Source organism: Argiope bruennichi, chromosome 8, assembly GCF_947563725.1.
Source record: "Argiope bruennichi chromosome 8, qqArgBrue1.1, whole genome shotgun sequence".
Classification (NCBI taxonomy): domain Eukaryota; kingdom Metazoa; phylum Arthropoda; class Arachnida; order Araneae; family Araneidae; genus Argiope; species Argiope bruennichi.
Genome location: NC_079158.1, coordinates 45,737,210 through 45,754,457, shown reverse-complemented (window position 1 = coordinate 45,754,457; position 17,248 = coordinate 45,737,210). Strand labels below are relative to the sequence as shown.

The following is a 17,248-nucleotide window of genomic DNA, read 5'->3' as shown; positions in this document are numbered from 1 at the left end:
AAATGAAATTAAAATACTTTTATGACGTCTAAAATTATGTTTATATGAATTCATTTGTTCAAAATGGTTTTTAAAAAATGGCTGATTTTATCATATTATTTAGATGGAAATCATTCAAATACATTTAAAAAGCACATGCTTAAATAAATGGCAAAAATCTTTTGGCTTTTTTTAAAGATGCAATTAAATACTTTTAAAGATGCAATTAAATACTTTTAAAGATGCAATTAAATACTTTTTGAATGTTTTTAAATTCATAAGTAAAAAAATGTTTTAAAATATCAAAGGAAAATTAAAATTTTCCTGAAAATCAACTATGATGAGATGGATGGTTATTTCATTAAATTGAGTAAACATTTAGAATTCTATGGCTTATAGTTTTCATATCAATATCATTCATATTTTATTGGATAAAATATATTCCAATAAAATGCCATATTAGTAGAGTAAAATCCACAAATGACTGAAATGAACCATCTAGTCAGATTCAGTTCTGAACACGTTAAGTATTATATCAAAAAAGAGAAATTTCAAATTCGGTTTTTGGCATCGCCTTATAGTAGAAGCCTATATAAACTTCAAACCATTTCACATAAAAAAGTCCAACATGCCATTTTCCCCAATATTATTAATCCAACCAATCAGCACTCAATTCTCAAAAACTATAACCGATTGAAAAGGACATAGTAGCTAGTCCAAAATAAGTTCTCTGACCACATCTGAGTTTCATAATTCATTTCATCGGACAAACAAAATTCAAAAGAAATATGCGGCTCTTCATTTTGGTGGGTTAAAGCATATTTCAATTCTTATTCTGTTACAGTCCATGTCGTCACCAGAGACCTATAATTAATTTCACTTGAAAGAACATCCGTTCAATTCGGCTTTATTGTTCGAACATTTAGAAGTGGCTTGCAGCATTGGCAGATACTTAAAAACAGAAAACAACAGGAGAAAGATGCCATGAGCTATTATATATAATTGTAATCAATTATACATAAAGTATAAATATATGCACGCAATCATGTGTGAGTATTTATAACGTAAGTCGTGTAATTTATATAGTAAACCTTTTTAAAATGGCAGCACAGTTATGCAAGATATTTAACGTCCAATTATCGTTAATGAAGCATGTTCGTATAATGCTGCTGCTGCTGTTGCTGTTGTTGTTGCTGCTGTTGTTGTTGTTGTTGCTGCTGCTGTTGTTGTTGTTGCTGCTGCAAAGTGTTGTCTGATTTGAGCGTGGGTGGGCTAGTATGAGGATCCGTTTCAGAATCGGAGCTACAGCAGTTACTGCTGTTGCTGTTACTTCCCAGGCGCTGCTGAGGGGGTTGTTGCTGCTGCTGCTGCTGGGGTTGTGGTTGTTGTGGAGGCGGTGGCATTCCACCCATCATGTTGGAGCACTGTTGCTGCTGCTGTTGTTGTTGTTGTTGCTGCTGCTGCATATGGGCATGGTGCTGCTCGGAAGAGGAAGAGGGCGGCATTCCAGATCCAGATGGATCGCTGGGATCCTTCATCCTTCGCTCAGCGGCAGCACGGCTCAAGAGATACTGAGCAGCAAACTGGTGCCGTGGGTCAGTACGCATCGCTTCCATGTGGTGGAGAAGACCTGGGAAAAGGGAAAGAATGAACTATATTCAACGGAGCTGACAGAACGCAAAGAAATGAAGTATGCAATAATACTATATTAATATTTCTTTTTTTTTTCTAATGGTAAGGGTGATAGTTATTGCTGATCTCCAATAACTAATTTCAGCTAGCATAATTCCATCAGGGCAAGGGTTTCCGATTTGTGAGTGGCTATCCATTGATGAGTTGTGACATTATCTTGAATACATATATATCTTTCCATTATTTACAAAAATTAGATCTGGGCTTAAAATCTTTGTCAATCCACACATTAGAAATATTTTTTATAAAATTATGTTTAATAATAAGTGTTTTTTTCCTTCGCTAAAGTTCCTTTTGGGGCCAAAGATCCCCCTCCCTCAATGAACACATGGAATGTTCATCGCCTGAACAAAATTTAGTGTACCACAAATTCTAATAATTAGGTTTCGAAAAAGTCGGTTGCAGTGTTTAAAAACTTGAAAATTCCCACAATAAGATATCGAGCTATTGAAACCAACTGTGGTGAATGGCTTATAAGCCAGTTAACAACTACGATGCACGGACAATCGCACATTACAACCCGTCATACAACTATACAAATAAGTAGGGCAAAATAATAATTAATTTATTATTAAATAATAAATCTTAATTATTTATTATTCAAACTAAGATTGGATCAACATAGATAAAGTTCAGTTAGACTACAAAATACTTTTCTTTTGAAATTCAAACAATTTTTATCGATATTTTAAAGTAAATTTTCGAAAAATCAGTTCCTTTGTTGTACAGTGGGAAGTCTCACTTATTTAATAATGGATAAAGATAAATTATTCGACATGAAAGCACGTATTCACAGCAGCAGCGTACACAAAACAGAAACTACAATAAACAGAAGCAATAAATTATTAATAAGCAACCGCAACATCACAATGCGCTCAAAGATAACTCGCTCGACTACTGGCATGAACTCAACTTAACTAATATATCTCTGACTACTGATTGACTTTCAACTTTGTCTCTAGGTACTTTTATAGTTTCTGAGAGAAAACACGGGAATTTCTACAAGGATCAGTATAATTCTCGAGTTCCAGTGGAACTATTGTCAAATTTTTTTTTAATAATTTCTGGAATTTTCATTTTTGTCTCAAATAGGTCGCCATGGGCATGGATCACTGATTCAGCATCCGTTCAACAACCATTATTATACTGCAAAATTTCTTCCTTATTAGGGGACTTACTACAATGGGAAGTAATATTAAAAATTCATAACTATATTCTAATATTGATATTCTTGACTCGGAGTTTTTTTTTTAAGATGAAGTTCAGTATAATGATTTCCATTATATAAGCTCTGATTTATGCATCAGAGAAGCTGTATTTGATCATATTGAAAAAAAAAACATTCGGTAGTCTACATTAGGTTAAAAATTAAGATGAACAATGTTCACAAAAATAAAAGCTTATACATAGCTAAAATCGATTATTAACAGACTAGAAAATATTATATTTTGAAAGTGTTATCTTCTTTAACAAAGAAAAACAAAATATTTTCCCTTTCATAATTCATTTCTAATTCTTTAGCATTTTCATAAAATAATGCATACATTTTTCTTTCAGTATTCCCAATTTTTTTTTTTGGGGGGGGGGGGTAACTTTAGCTGATCATGATGAAATTATATCAGATTTGAGCTGGGTAGAAATGAAAAGTTTACGAAGTTTTAAGAAAAGGTTTCGGACTGAAATTGCATAATAGTTCAAAAAGCAGACAACCTGTGATACTTTGAATGCACAGAAACAGGTGTAATAACAAAACAACTGTAGTACGAAAAAAACTAGCACTTCTTCTATACACGTTTTTTGCTGCGTCTGCTATAGCTTGTGAAATGTGTTTCCAAACAATAATTTTCAAGAGTATTAATAGAAAAGAAGCATGTTCAAAACAATTTGATAAATCTTAAAATAATAACATCATGCATGTTTGTTGATTATCGATTGCAATATCACATTATGCTAAGGATTTAGCATATATGTTATCCGATTTCACGTTTTCAATACACTGTCAACATTTTAATAGAACAGTTTCGATGAAAACTGGTGCAAAAATCAAGAGAACCTTTCAGTAATACACACGATTAAACGTTTTTACAATTTTTGTAGAACACTTAGCACAATTAAGAATTTACCCCTCAAATTATTTGGATCCTATGAAGCATGTATTTAACTAGTATTAATAACAAGGAACAATTAACCGTGTTAAAAAAAGGGCTAAATGCAGTTTGAATATTTCTGATATTTTTATGGAAATTTTGGATTGAAGGGAAAGGGGATGTTTGCATACAACACACACTGACTTTAATGGAAAATCTACACCACTTCCAATTATAAAGCCACAGATAAAAATATCTTTAAATAATACCTTATTTAATTTTATGAGTGACTGTTTCAAAGAATAATATTAGTTTTGACTTTATGGACCAATACAAGAATTTAGAGCTTAACTGTGTGGAGCGAGTTTAGAATCTAACTGAAATTAAATAACACGGAATTTGAATATAAATGATGATTAATATGATTATTGAGCTTTTGGAAATATTATTTTTATTTAGGTTTCACAAGCCTATTCACTTTGAATTCATTTTCACCCTGATTTGCAAGCCAGGTGACTCACTGCATTTAGGTGTATTCTTAATTTAAGCCATAAGGAGGAACGGACTATGATTGAATCGATCGTATAAATATATAGTTTGACTGAGACTTAGTACCCTATTTTGGAAATTAATTACATACCAGAACAAGTAGATTTACAAATTAACTGCAGAAATATGAACTTATTGAACTGAATTTTAGATCCTTTCATAAATGAGATATATCAGGATCATCAAATTTATAAAAGGAATTCGTTGAACATATAGCCAACGAACAGTTAAAAGTAAAATTTAGAAATGGATCGAAGAATTCTGGCATAAAAATTCAGTACCAACTCTCTACTTTTGATTGTGAGTACAATATTTTTAATTGTGTGTGTGTGTGTGTGTGTTTCTCCTTAATCGTAATCGGCAGAGCTTAGGTTCAGTTCAAAAGATTATATTCTGTCTAAAAAAAAGAAAAAGAAAAAAAAAAAACTGTACATCAGTGAACGTGAAAATTTGAGATTGACGTTAACGAAATTGGAGCCAGCATCTACAAACAGTTAAAACTCCATCAGTCTCAAATGTCTTATTAATTTATTTTTAATATTTCTAATTGATTCTAAGCCTAATTTTAAATTTTTAATAAACAATTTTTTTTACTACATTTGATGCTAGTATTTATTTTTTGTGATTATTAATTGATAGATAGACATAATTTATTTATAGATAATATATAGCAATATTCTAATATTTGGAATGGTTATTTATTATGGAAGCAGAGACGGTAGATTGTTTTTTCCTTGTTCGGGGATTTAGTAATGTTCTGGGAACTTCTGATTTAAGCCAATACTAACTTTGACACAGCTCACTTTTAATCTAAAATAAATTCTCCATGTTTTTAATTTTTCGATAATTTATGAGCAAGTGCTTCACTTTGTCTTAAAATCAATTGCGAAAGATATTAAATAACATTCAATATTTGCACGTAATTAATGTATCAAACCAGACACAAAGTACTCGTTTGGACAACAGAGGGCGCTGCATCAGCAAGAAGAACAAAGACGGTGAAAGAGACAATGAACTGAGAAGGGCTAGAAGGAAAATGCCTGAAGGGCAAAATTTGATAAATATTTGGTATATTAATTTGGTAACAATGTAAATTAAACATGAATATACCTAGAGGAATAAAAAAATTATCAAAACATTTTGATGCTTAAATATTGATTTCTGAATTTAATATTTAGAATGATTTTAAAATATTACATCTGTTTATATTTAAATCATCCTTCTAAAATATCGAAAGAAAAAAATGTCCAGTAAAAAAATATTTAAATAAGTTTTACAAAAGAAATTTTTTTTATCCATATTTAATCGTAACTATTAATCAATTGCAACTTCAGAGAACGATGGGAAAACAATAGCAAATTATACAATCCTCATCTTTTGAAATGAATGAATGCAACCATTATTTTATAATAGATTTTCATGAACGCTAATTTTCAGGAAACAATTTCTTTGCTATTATCAAAATGAAATATTTCAAGTTAAGTATCGCAATATGTACTATAAAGTTCGAAATGAATTGTGGAAATGTTTTATATTTGTAAAATAATCAGTTATACTATTTTTTAAATATAAAAAGCATTTTAAATAAAGATCCAAACTTCAAACGATTACTTTTTTTAAAATCTAAACTTTTATCAAATTATTTAATATACAGGTGCATCGATGATTTTTATTTTTGAAAATATATGAATTTTTCTTCTACTCATTCTGTAATAAACTCAGTAGACTCCCAAATAATTTTGCTAAAACACCACAAAACATGCAAATACGTGTTAGAATACAAATTTTCTTAATACGAAAATTTTTTTGTACAGTAGTGAAGTAAATAACACTTACGCTACATGATTTCTTACAATGCATATTTACATAAGTGACTTTTCAACTGCTTTATGGAAATATAATACGGTTTAAATGCATATAAGTGATGAAAAAAAATAATTAGGAAACGTTAAATTTACATCTGACAAAAAAATTAAAGCCAGTAAAAACTTTCTATACGAAGGCGCAGATTTTAAATAAAATTCTTATTACTAAAAAATTACATTTAAAATGGCGGCGTTCTGGCCTAGGGGTAGCGCGTCTTCATCATGATCTCGGCGTCCGGGTTCGAGTCCCGGTTCGGGCGTGGTTGTTCTCTACCCTGTGTTCTATCTGTGAGGTATGTAAAAGAATCCCCTGTAAAAGGGGTTGTGCAAGTGAGTGTGTGAGTGTCATCTTCATATGAGCTAAAGTCAGACTTTTGCCCTCAAATGCTCAAGGGTCCTTACCCTCAGAAGATACTACACCCCTCTTTCCCCGATCTCTTACTTGGTTTGAAATGAAGTTTAATCCAAAGGGGGTATACAATAACAACATTTGAAATTAAGCGTTGAAAAAGATTTAATTGATTACATATATATTGAAATTTTCAGATTTAATTCATATAAATACATTCTATGAAGAAATATAACTAGATCACAGGGGTTTTATTATCCACCAAAAAAAAAAATGTGTTACTAAATCTGTTGCATTTCACAAGATTCTTTGTATCATACAGAATTTTTGTTTTCCTTCTGCGTATGAAAAATCTGATTCATGGGTTTACACTGAATTTCACTACACAAATGGCTCAGAACGATTAACAAAAAAATTGTGAAGTTCTTAATTTATTTTGATGCTAAAAAACACTTTCATAACATGATGTGGACTTACCGGCTTCTTGAGTGAAAACTGTCTGACACACAGTGCAAGGCCACATTCTGAGGGGCGGCCCTTGCAAGCCCGCAGCTACGGTTGCAGCGGGATCCTGGTGGGATGCAATGTGCTTCCTCAAAGATCCCTCATTCACGTAGGTTTTGCCACACAGTGGACACTGGTGACTGCCGGTGCGGCGTTTACCTGAGAAATAAGAGAGCGATTAAAAAATATGTTACAACCACTCTGCAAAATTATTAAGAACAAAGTTTTAATTGTAAAATTAAAAAAAAATTTAATGGAGGTATGATATAATAAAATATTTAAATATTAATACAATATTTATTAAAAACATACATATCATGAAGAGTTTTATAATCCCATTAAATAAAGAAACTAGAGGATCATAATTTTTTTATACATATATAACAAAGAAATAAGTCATGTTAAATACGGGCGCATAAAAAGAATTCAAATAATTTCAGGAAAAAGCTCATATATTTATGTTATGACAACAGAATTCAATTACAATTACAAAAAACAATATGCGCAGAAAAATTTGAAAGCTGCATTTTGTTACAAAGGAATCTATTTTTATGGAATCAAAATAGCAACATCTAATAGTATTTTTTTTTTTTTGCTTCATTTTAATATATTTTTGAATAATAAATTTACAAGCCATATTATTTTCAGTGGAGTTAATTCATGTTCAAGTAATATCTGTCAAATGTACAGTGCAGATTTAATTAAAATTTAGAATTCTTGTGAGGGGAAGGTGATAAACAGCACTGAATAGACAACGTGTACTAACAGTCGTTATATATAATTGTGATGTCAAATGATTTAACCTCATTCGATTGCATTAGTTTATAATATGAATAAACGTTTGTTATTAATTGTTTTAATCAAATGAAATTTATTAAAAAACAAAATTCTTCTTGCTACTAAAAAAAAGTTTCAATAAATCATAACAAACGTTTTTTTAATTATAAAAAAAGGTATTCAGCGCAGAAAACGTAGAAGATTATTTTTTTTAAATTCAATATCTGTAGATTAAAAAAGAAATCGGAAATAAGGATAGAAATATACTAGGCATATTGTAATTTTAATGGCATTAATAATATATTTTTATTTTGATAAAAAAATAATTTCTATTTTTAGTTCATTAATAAGCCCTTTGTTTATAAATTTTATTTTTATTAGAATTATTTCTATTTTTTGTCATATAACTAATGTAAATACAAGACAATAATAGAATCGACATTATAATCACACATATATATTTAAAATAATATATATTATATATCTATGGTTACTGTAATAAAAATCATTGAAATTATTTTATATGTATATTTTTAGTCAGGCACTTTTGACAACCAACTAGTTCACCTGTAATATTGGCTTTCCTGGCAATTTATCTATTAATATGGAAAGCGTTTATTTAATAATTTTAACTCGATCTATCATAATATTGAAAAACATGAATTTAATTGAATCAGACTGCTAAAAATTATTGCGAGCGCATATCAGAAAATGCATGTATTACGAAATAAAAGCGAAAGTGAAAAAAAAAGTTTTTCATGTTTCTTGTCCAAAGAAACCAATTTTTATCTTAATAATTTTAATATTGGCAAAAGCACATGGTTGAATAGTTTAATTCAACAATCAAATTCTTTTGCATTTTATCATAACAATAGAAAAGACATTGTTAGAGATTGTGCATCAAATTAAATGTTAAAAAGTTATTAACTCTAGAAAAAACTGTACGGAAAGGAAATAGATATCATTAAAAAAAGTTTTTTTTTTTTTTTTTAATTTTAAGATAACAAAAATTATTTTCATGAAATCATAATTTCGGAAGTTATCGTTGGAAAATACTACAAATTTTCCTTCAATTTTAATTACTATTTAAGTTTTGAAGGATAGGCCGTCTTAAAGAAAACAAGAGTTGGATTTCCTCTAGGTCATAAGAAATTTAATTAAAATTAATAAATTAATTGATTATTAAATTCTGAAAGTATGAAAATATTAAATCATCTGGAAAACACAAATGTATAAAATTTAAAAACTTCAACATCTAAGAAAGTGAAAGAAAATTTGATTACAAAATTTAAAATTCACAAACATAAAAGAAAATAAGTTAAATAAAAATGCGTAGAAAAAGATTTTGATTTTTTTTAGACGCAACTCTAAAAGTTTCAAAGCAGTAACGATCTGAAAATTGTTTGAATGAAATGCAATAAATTCAAAACAAAGAACATCTTCATCGTGATTGAATTTATATGATTGATATCGATAGTTCAATATTACCTTAAATTGATATAATTCAACCGTTATTGTTTACCTATCTCACTTATTGCATGTTAAAACTTTTTTACAAAAGGTATTCATACCTCCAATTATCCTATCTTCTTCAGATGAATACTAGAATTCTATTCTATTTTTTCCAACATTCTCCAAACAGCAATTCCCGTGACAGACGTGAATCGTTTAGTTTCGCATGATTTAATGCGATTACCTATGATCGAATTGGCCAAGTTCATACATTATTCATGTGAAAGCTCCTTGCATTTCATAAGAAAACGAAAGAAACACGTGTTAACGGCTAAATTGTACAAATTGCGAAGAAAGATGGGGAAATCTAAAGACCATGCACATTATGAGCGAATTTCTTCTTCGATTGTGCTTTCGAAATTTACTGTTTCTGCACTGGTTAGTCTTAGCATTTCCAGTTCATAGCACATAGGAAGAAAAAAAATCTGCCACATTTACAATAATTTGACTATTACGATACGTATTACTAATGGTGATAATTTGTTTGATTTTATGACGATAGGCCATTATCACTGTTAACTTACATGATACATTTGACTCTATTTAGATGTTCGTTTCAGCGTCATAGCATTTTCCCTCAAACTAGGTGTTAAAAACGATTTTTATTATTATTATTGCCAAACCACTAAAGGAAACCGATAAGGTTTGCGGTTAAACAACGCCCTTCAGCAGAAAGAAGAATCCAGGATATAAGTGAAAAAAAAATACGAAAATGTATGGTCAACAAAAACATGCATTGGAAACGCCTACAATGAACATATATCCATTGTTGGATATATAAGCAGATACCAGCTTTGCAATACATAAAACTGATCTGAGAGATTCTATTTGATGAGAAGGAATTATTTAAAAACTTTTATGAGAAGACGAACATATTTACGTTAACTAGATTACACTATATTACGGCATAGTAAAACTACGATTACTTATCGAGGCGAATGCTATGAAGGCAAACAGCTGCTACACAGACTAATGCGAGAGAACAAGTACAAGAACTAATACAAAGACTGATAATACATAATAAACACAATATAATGCCTTGTTAAACTATTACATTAATATATCAGTTGCAGTTATTGTAAAGACAAAGTCGAATTCTTTTTTGATTAAATAGTTGCATGTTTAGAACGTCGAATGAAGTGATTAAATCGAAGTAATGACGCAGTATTATAGTAAAATACGAGAGGCAGTAGGGATTTGGAAATGAAAGTTAAGAATTTGGCAATTTGAAAAACCAAAAGAATGCTTTAATGGCAGATGAAAGCATTTATTTTCATTCTTAGTCTATAGTGATATCATGCATTCATTCTTATAGAAGCTTCATAATCTTTAGTATTCATGCTAAATTAGCTTAGTATTAATATTCCTAACAGAATGTTTTAGTGGCTAATGAAGACATTTATAGTTAGTCAATGATGATATCATACATTCGTTCTTGTAGAAGCTTCAGAATCCTCGGTATTCGAGTATTTAGTATTAATATTCCTAACAGAATGTTTTAGTGGCTAATGAAGATATTTATAGTCAGTCAATGATGATACCATACATTCGTTCTTGTAGAAGCTTCAGAATCCTCAGTATTCGAGTATTTAGTATTAACATTCATAACAGAATGTTTTAGTGACTAATGAAGACATTTATAATCATTCTTAGTCAATAATGATATCATTCATTCGTTCTTGTAGAAGCTTCAGAATCCTCAGTATTCGAGTATTTAGTATTAACATTCCTAACAGAATGTTTTTGTGACTAATGAAGATATTTATAGCCATTCTTAGTCAATAATGATATCATTCATTTGTCTAGTAGAAGCTTCATAATCTTCAATATTCATGTTTTATTTTGGGCAATATATTGGCAGATCCATAATTTCCCTATACTGCACTTTATGAAATGAAAGAATTTTAGTTATGAGACATAAAATAACGTTGAAGTCTAGATTAACTTTTTAATTATAAACCATAAATTAAATGAGTGAAGAAAAGTCATAAAAATCCCATATCCGGTGATCACATTTTAAGAAACAACGTTAATATTACGAATAAAATCTTCGAGACTAGGTTAATATACGGAATACGAATAAAAAACTTCGACAACACGTTTCCAAAAGGTTACAACTAGCTTTTGTGATGAATAAACATGCCATAAACCCTTTTTGAAATTTTTCTTAAAACATGATTTAGGAAAATCGATCTTGATAACATTATTATCTATTGTGGCTACCTATCAGCTTATTAGATTTCGGGTGTTATTATTATTATTATAAGACCCACTTTTTTCTTAAAGGATGATTTAGGAAAATCAATCTTGATGTTGACATTATTACCTATCATGCCAACCTGCCTATCTATGGCATAACGGGTGGTGATTATAAGATCCGACTTTTTTTCTTAAAGCATGATTTGCGGAAATCGATCTTGATGTTAATATTAATACCTACTATGCTTACCTACTTACCTACCTATCACATTAAGGGTGGTGATTACAAGTGACCTGATTGTTTTTAAAATTGAAATTTTAAAGGATTTGACAAATTTTGAGACTGCGGAGAAAGGGGCGGATGGGGCATTACATTCTGACTGAATACAGTCAGAGGGATAGAGTTATAGAAATAATTACGAAAATTAATAGAATTAAATGCCATAAAAGAGCAAAACCATGCATAAAAATTATCGTTCCATCATCGTCCTATTAGTTGATTGTTCAGACATTTAGTGAGATAACCATTATTCACACACAGCAAGTGTAAGACTTGTAAAAAATATGGCAAAATGCGTATCATTATTTGAAGTTGACTGAACGATAAATATCAAATTATGAAAAGAGATTCAGCTAAAATAAAATACAATCACTATTATAGGCGAAAAAGCTGACAATCAAAGACTACTAGTTTAAAATAAATCGAAATATTGTTGTATAGTAGTAGCGTGGTAATAGACTAGATACTATCAATAGATTGCGACATGCATGATGAAAAAGTCGTTCAAAGCGCTCTACAGGGTAGACCGACATAAAGCTACTACACGTAATTACTTTTTAGCTAAAATGGTGAATAAGTTTTTAGTAAATGGTATTGAATAGGTACGTAAGAATGATCACACCAAAAGGGCTTTCAAAATTTGAATTGGATTTTAATTAAAAATAAAATCAAAATTTTTGTATTTTTCCTTAATAACTTCGGTACATATTTTTGTATCTTCATATCACTTTAAAACTTAAAGACATACGTTTTTCTATGAAATCTACTTCATGTCTGCGCAATTTATTTCTCTAGTTTTTATAAATAAGTATTAATATTTTTAAGTATATTTTACAACAATATTTTCTAGAGTTTTCATTGTTGAACTTATGCTTGCACGCTTTACGAAGGCATTAAACAAGCTTTTTGTGCGTAAATTATCGCTGCCATTATAGGATGTCCATTAAAATCCTTTTACTCGGCACTCACTTGAAGACAGCGATAAATATCGCCATAAACGTGTTGTCTAGGTCTAGGTATAGAAAAGTGATGAGGCGTTACACTGTAAGATCAGTTACTGCGCCACCTGGTGATAAGCGGTGGAGTTAGGGCTTTTACCACGAAGTGGTGCAAGATACAGAAAAAAAAATCAGTTATAAAGTTGTATAGCATCTTCGATTTAATACGGAAAAACACTTTGAGCGTAATAATGCAAAGAACAAAACGTGTAAAATCAACATTTCCAACGTTCTTACGCTAGAAAGAAATAGAATAGAACAATTAGTTATCAGCAGATAATTTTTTTTCGATGATCGAATTGCTTTCCGACAAAAACAATGAATATATCTATGTTTATTGTTCAAAAGATAAATGTTTCTCCATTCATCGCAAATTATTATGATTACCAAAATCGCGATCAAAAAAATACGCGTTTAACACATTTGGTTACTGCCATTATTGTGTTTTCTGTTTTCGTATTAAATCAACGACATTCTATAATTTTACAATTGACTTTTTCCTCGTATCTGATATCGTTTTCAAGATAGGAATGCTAACTCCGTTGTTTACCGCCAGGTAGCACTGCAACAGTTCTCAACGTGCAACGCATAGTCACTTTACTATACCAACTTTGTGGCAACAGTTGTCGTAATTTTCAAATTTTTGTGGAGTAAAAGATTTTAATGGATACTCTGTATAGTTGAGAACAAATTAAAAAAACAAAACAAAGCAAGCTTTAATCATTCAATTTCTTTAATGTTATTATTTACAGTATTATATTTTATTTCTTGTACTTATTCAGTCCATAATACTCAACGCATAACTCTTCTCAAATCCTTCTAACCACTAGACTGTTACAAATACTAACATAATTATCTTAACTCGGGGCCAAAATAATTACTTATGAGTTAGACAAGAGAGTGCTTAAACCTTAAACGTTTTAGCTTAAAGTTATGGTACAAGCATTACTGTACTGCTCAAAAAAGAAAGTGCGAATAATAGTTTAGTTTCCCTAAAGCAAAATGAAAGGATGACTAAAAATCTAATAATTATTTAGTGATTGATTTAAATTTCCATATATAATGTGCTTCACATTTACTGTTTATAAAAAAAAATCAATGTAGAAATTTCAAATGAAGTAATATTTACCATGTTTATGAGTGGCAAAGTTCATTTAAAAGTTCTAAGGCGATTAGAGGCTTTGATTTTAAATATTTCAATATAATAAGGCTTCAGGCTTGACTCATATGTTTTTATAATATTTAGAAAAAAAATTACTCTTAGTTAAAGCAGAAAAATATTAACTATAAAGGACGAGTCTGAATACTTGTGAACGAAAAAGTAACTAAAAAAAGGAAAAGTATTGGTGCAAAATGTATTAAAAATATTTTTCAAACTTTTCAAAATTAGAGAACACCTTGCATTGAAATAAAATGGCTACACTGAAAGATTATATTTTTGAATTTTAAAGTGATGTAAAAATGATTTTTCTGCAATATTATTATCCGACAATATTGAGGGATTAGAAAAAAACACATTAATTTTTGAATAAAAAATCGAATTTAAATTTTGAAAAACTTTTACTTAGCGAGCCTATATTATTCAAGAAATAACTACGGACCAAATTTGGAAGCTTTGATCTGCCTAGTAGATTTTTGAATCATGAACTCCCCATCATGTAATTTATAGATGGTGTTATGCACCTACAAACAACATCACTTTAAATAAAAATTTGAAAACATTGGAAACAAAATCAATGTATTGAGAAACATGCCGCTTTTAAAACAGTACATCCATACTCGTAAATAATTTTATACACAAAAGTATAGTTTTTAAAAAAATAAATAATTAATTAAATTATAAATTTTAATTAGTTGTTTTTCAGTTTATAAGTAAGAATCAATTTCACAATGAAAATTCCACACAAGCCCTTACGGTATATTTCACAATCAATGTGCAATTTTAATTTTGAGCAGAAAAATCCTTGAAATCTCAAAGCAAACAAATTTGTAATAAATTCTGGATATCACATGATAAATTTCCTTTCACTTTCTTGATAAGAAAGCCTAATGCAGTGCGATTAAATCATTCCAGATGAATTTTAAATTAGATGAAGCAACATAAATAAAAGCATTATCACCTTAACCATAATAAAATTCTGTTACGAATTAAAAATTGCTAATTGATATAGTCTTTTCAGCGAAAATAAATGGCAAGATAATATGTTCTAATGACTTTCTGACTTTTATCTGGCAATTCAGGAAATTAGAAAAAAGGAGGAGCTTCAATGAGAATAAGAATGTTATTGGTTAATATATGATAATGGAATAAAAGGTGGAGTAACATGTAGAGTCCCGAAAGTACCGAGTGCAAAAATTGATTAGACGAAAAGAATCGAGGTCAGCTTGTTTTTCAGAGATTAAAGTCTCATCAGAAATGACATTCTATATAAAATCTGCTGTCTGATTTCCAAAACACGTTTCTTGGATGACAGGACATGAATTAAACACGATAATTAAGACTTTAACCTGACCTTTAAGTTAAAATTTTCAGTGCATCATCAATTTGGAAGTAGTATATGTCTTCCATGGTCAAAAGTGTATTAAATTAGCTACTGTTTAATGCCTTTTCTATGCCTATTTGTAAAATGAGGTCAGGTAGATAGATGCCGCACATAAACAAAGAAAAAAGAAAAAAACCCAATAGGAATATGTTGTAGAATTCTAACGAATGTTTCTTTGGAATAATTCTGCATCAAAAAAAATAATAAAGCACTTCTGATGATAAGAACATGATTCGAAATGATAAAAAATACATTATTCTAATCAGTGATGAATTGCTTTATAAGTCATGTGGCAAGCAAAGGGTTATTAACAACGACATCACGACATGCATGACAATTCAATCACGTCGCCATTTTGCGAAACTTCGCCTCTAACCGTTAACTGTCTCGAAGAAGAATGCAATTAGATAACGATCCTTGAAAATGTACATTTTCAAATTTTGCAATAAAAGAAACTTCATTTGAAAACAAAAGATATTCCATTGAAGTCGATATTTAATATAGAGAATATGAATCATGTAAAGATCTTCACAAATGGTAAAATTTATCTTCAGATAAAGATCCTCTGTCCTGTTTCTTAAATATAGATTGATTTATTTACGAGTGTACTGAATTCGATTTCAATAAATCAATGCCGATTCGGAATCTATAACCTGAGAACTATCGTTTCGTTATTCTAAGAATTATCAGATCGATCTATTATATCAAAGTCGTAAAGGATTTAGGTCTTCTGAATTTCTAAAATGGAACGTTTGACTTCTTCTCCTCAGACACTTAATTCTAGCACAATAAATCATATTTTTCACAGAAAGAGTTTGGTGTGGTTAATCAAGGATTTTGAACGTTACAAAAATGGACAATAGCGAACATATATGAAGAGCTGATATAAAAATAATTGTACTTTTGAAAAAATCACTATGTGCCGGATTCGAAGCATGAGCAGTAAATATATGCTTAACAAATGGAACGATATAGAATTGTATAAGTAATTGTATCAATAAACTTTATGCTTGCTTTGCTCTAACCGAATAAGGGGAAAAAATATGAAGATATCAGAGGGATATTAGGTAGATTCCTATTGCAATGGTTCTCATGACAAGACTCCCAAAAAATTTCTTCACCGATAATGGTCCCTAGAACTCAAAACCACTCTTCGTTCAAAAGTTTATATATGCGTGTAATGCTTTACCCATCTTATCTTATGAACAAAATAACTAGAGTAATTTTGTTCGGATTTTAAAAGCTTGTAATAAGTTGTTAGAAATGTAAAAATCTCGGACCAGTTCGTAAATGGCCCACCTAGCTCAAAGGGGGTGAAAACGATGGGGGGGGGAGTAAAATTTTCATTTCGCTATAACTTTCTTAATATTGAGGATAGAAAAATAAATCCAATGAGCCAAATTAGTACTTTATTAAGACGAACAACTTTTACATTTAAAACTTTTCGATAACTGCAATATCTTAGAAGTTAAGGGCTGAAAAGTGATTTTCAAGCCCTATTTGACTGTTTCTAACATCAATAATTTATATTGCCAGATAGTAAATCAGATGTAAGGAATCTACTTTCGCCTTACGGCTTGCAGAGAGGAATTTGTTTTTTATCCCTTTTACTTCAACCAGGCAGAATCTAAGCACGTAGTAACAAATTCTAAAATATTCTGCATAATTATATGATTTTTTAAATATTATTTTTAATGTTAGAAATAAATAGTTTATAACAGCATTTTACAATTAGTTATTACCTTTAAATGTGCATTTATGTATTTCGATTTCATATATTTATTCCTAGCAATAATATTTCGTTACGAAAACCGGTTTAAAAAATTTATAGTAACATTTATAAAGAATAGATATCTGATAAACAATAACATAATGACCGGTCGATTCAAATGAATCTAAATTTGACAAAAAATT

The 17,248-nt window shown here is 29.7% G+C and overlaps 1 protein-coding gene across 10 annotated transcripts in view; it reads right to left on the bottom strand.

The window, feature by feature from the left end:
* Positions 1–247: 247 nt before the first annotated feature.
* LOC129980573 (zinc finger protein rotund-like) overlaps positions 248–17,248 on the bottom strand; it is a 424,990-nt gene continuing 407,989 nt past the window's right edge. For 2 of the 10 annotated variants that reach the window (XM_056090937.1, XM_056090940.1), the window contains 2 exons: positions 6,999–7,184; positions 249–1,609 (listed from right to left, as the gene is read on the bottom strand). In XM_056090937.1, coding sequence (XP_055946912.1) covers positions 1,122–1,609; positions 6,999–7,184 — 674 coding nt within the window. In that variant the 3' untranslated portion in view covers positions 249–1,121. Of the gene's footprint in view, positions 1,610–6,998; positions 7,185–17,248 lie in introns of all 10 variants that reach the window. The other 8 variants (XM_056090930.1, XM_056090932.1, XM_056090935.1 and 5 more) reach the window with 6 other exon arrangements.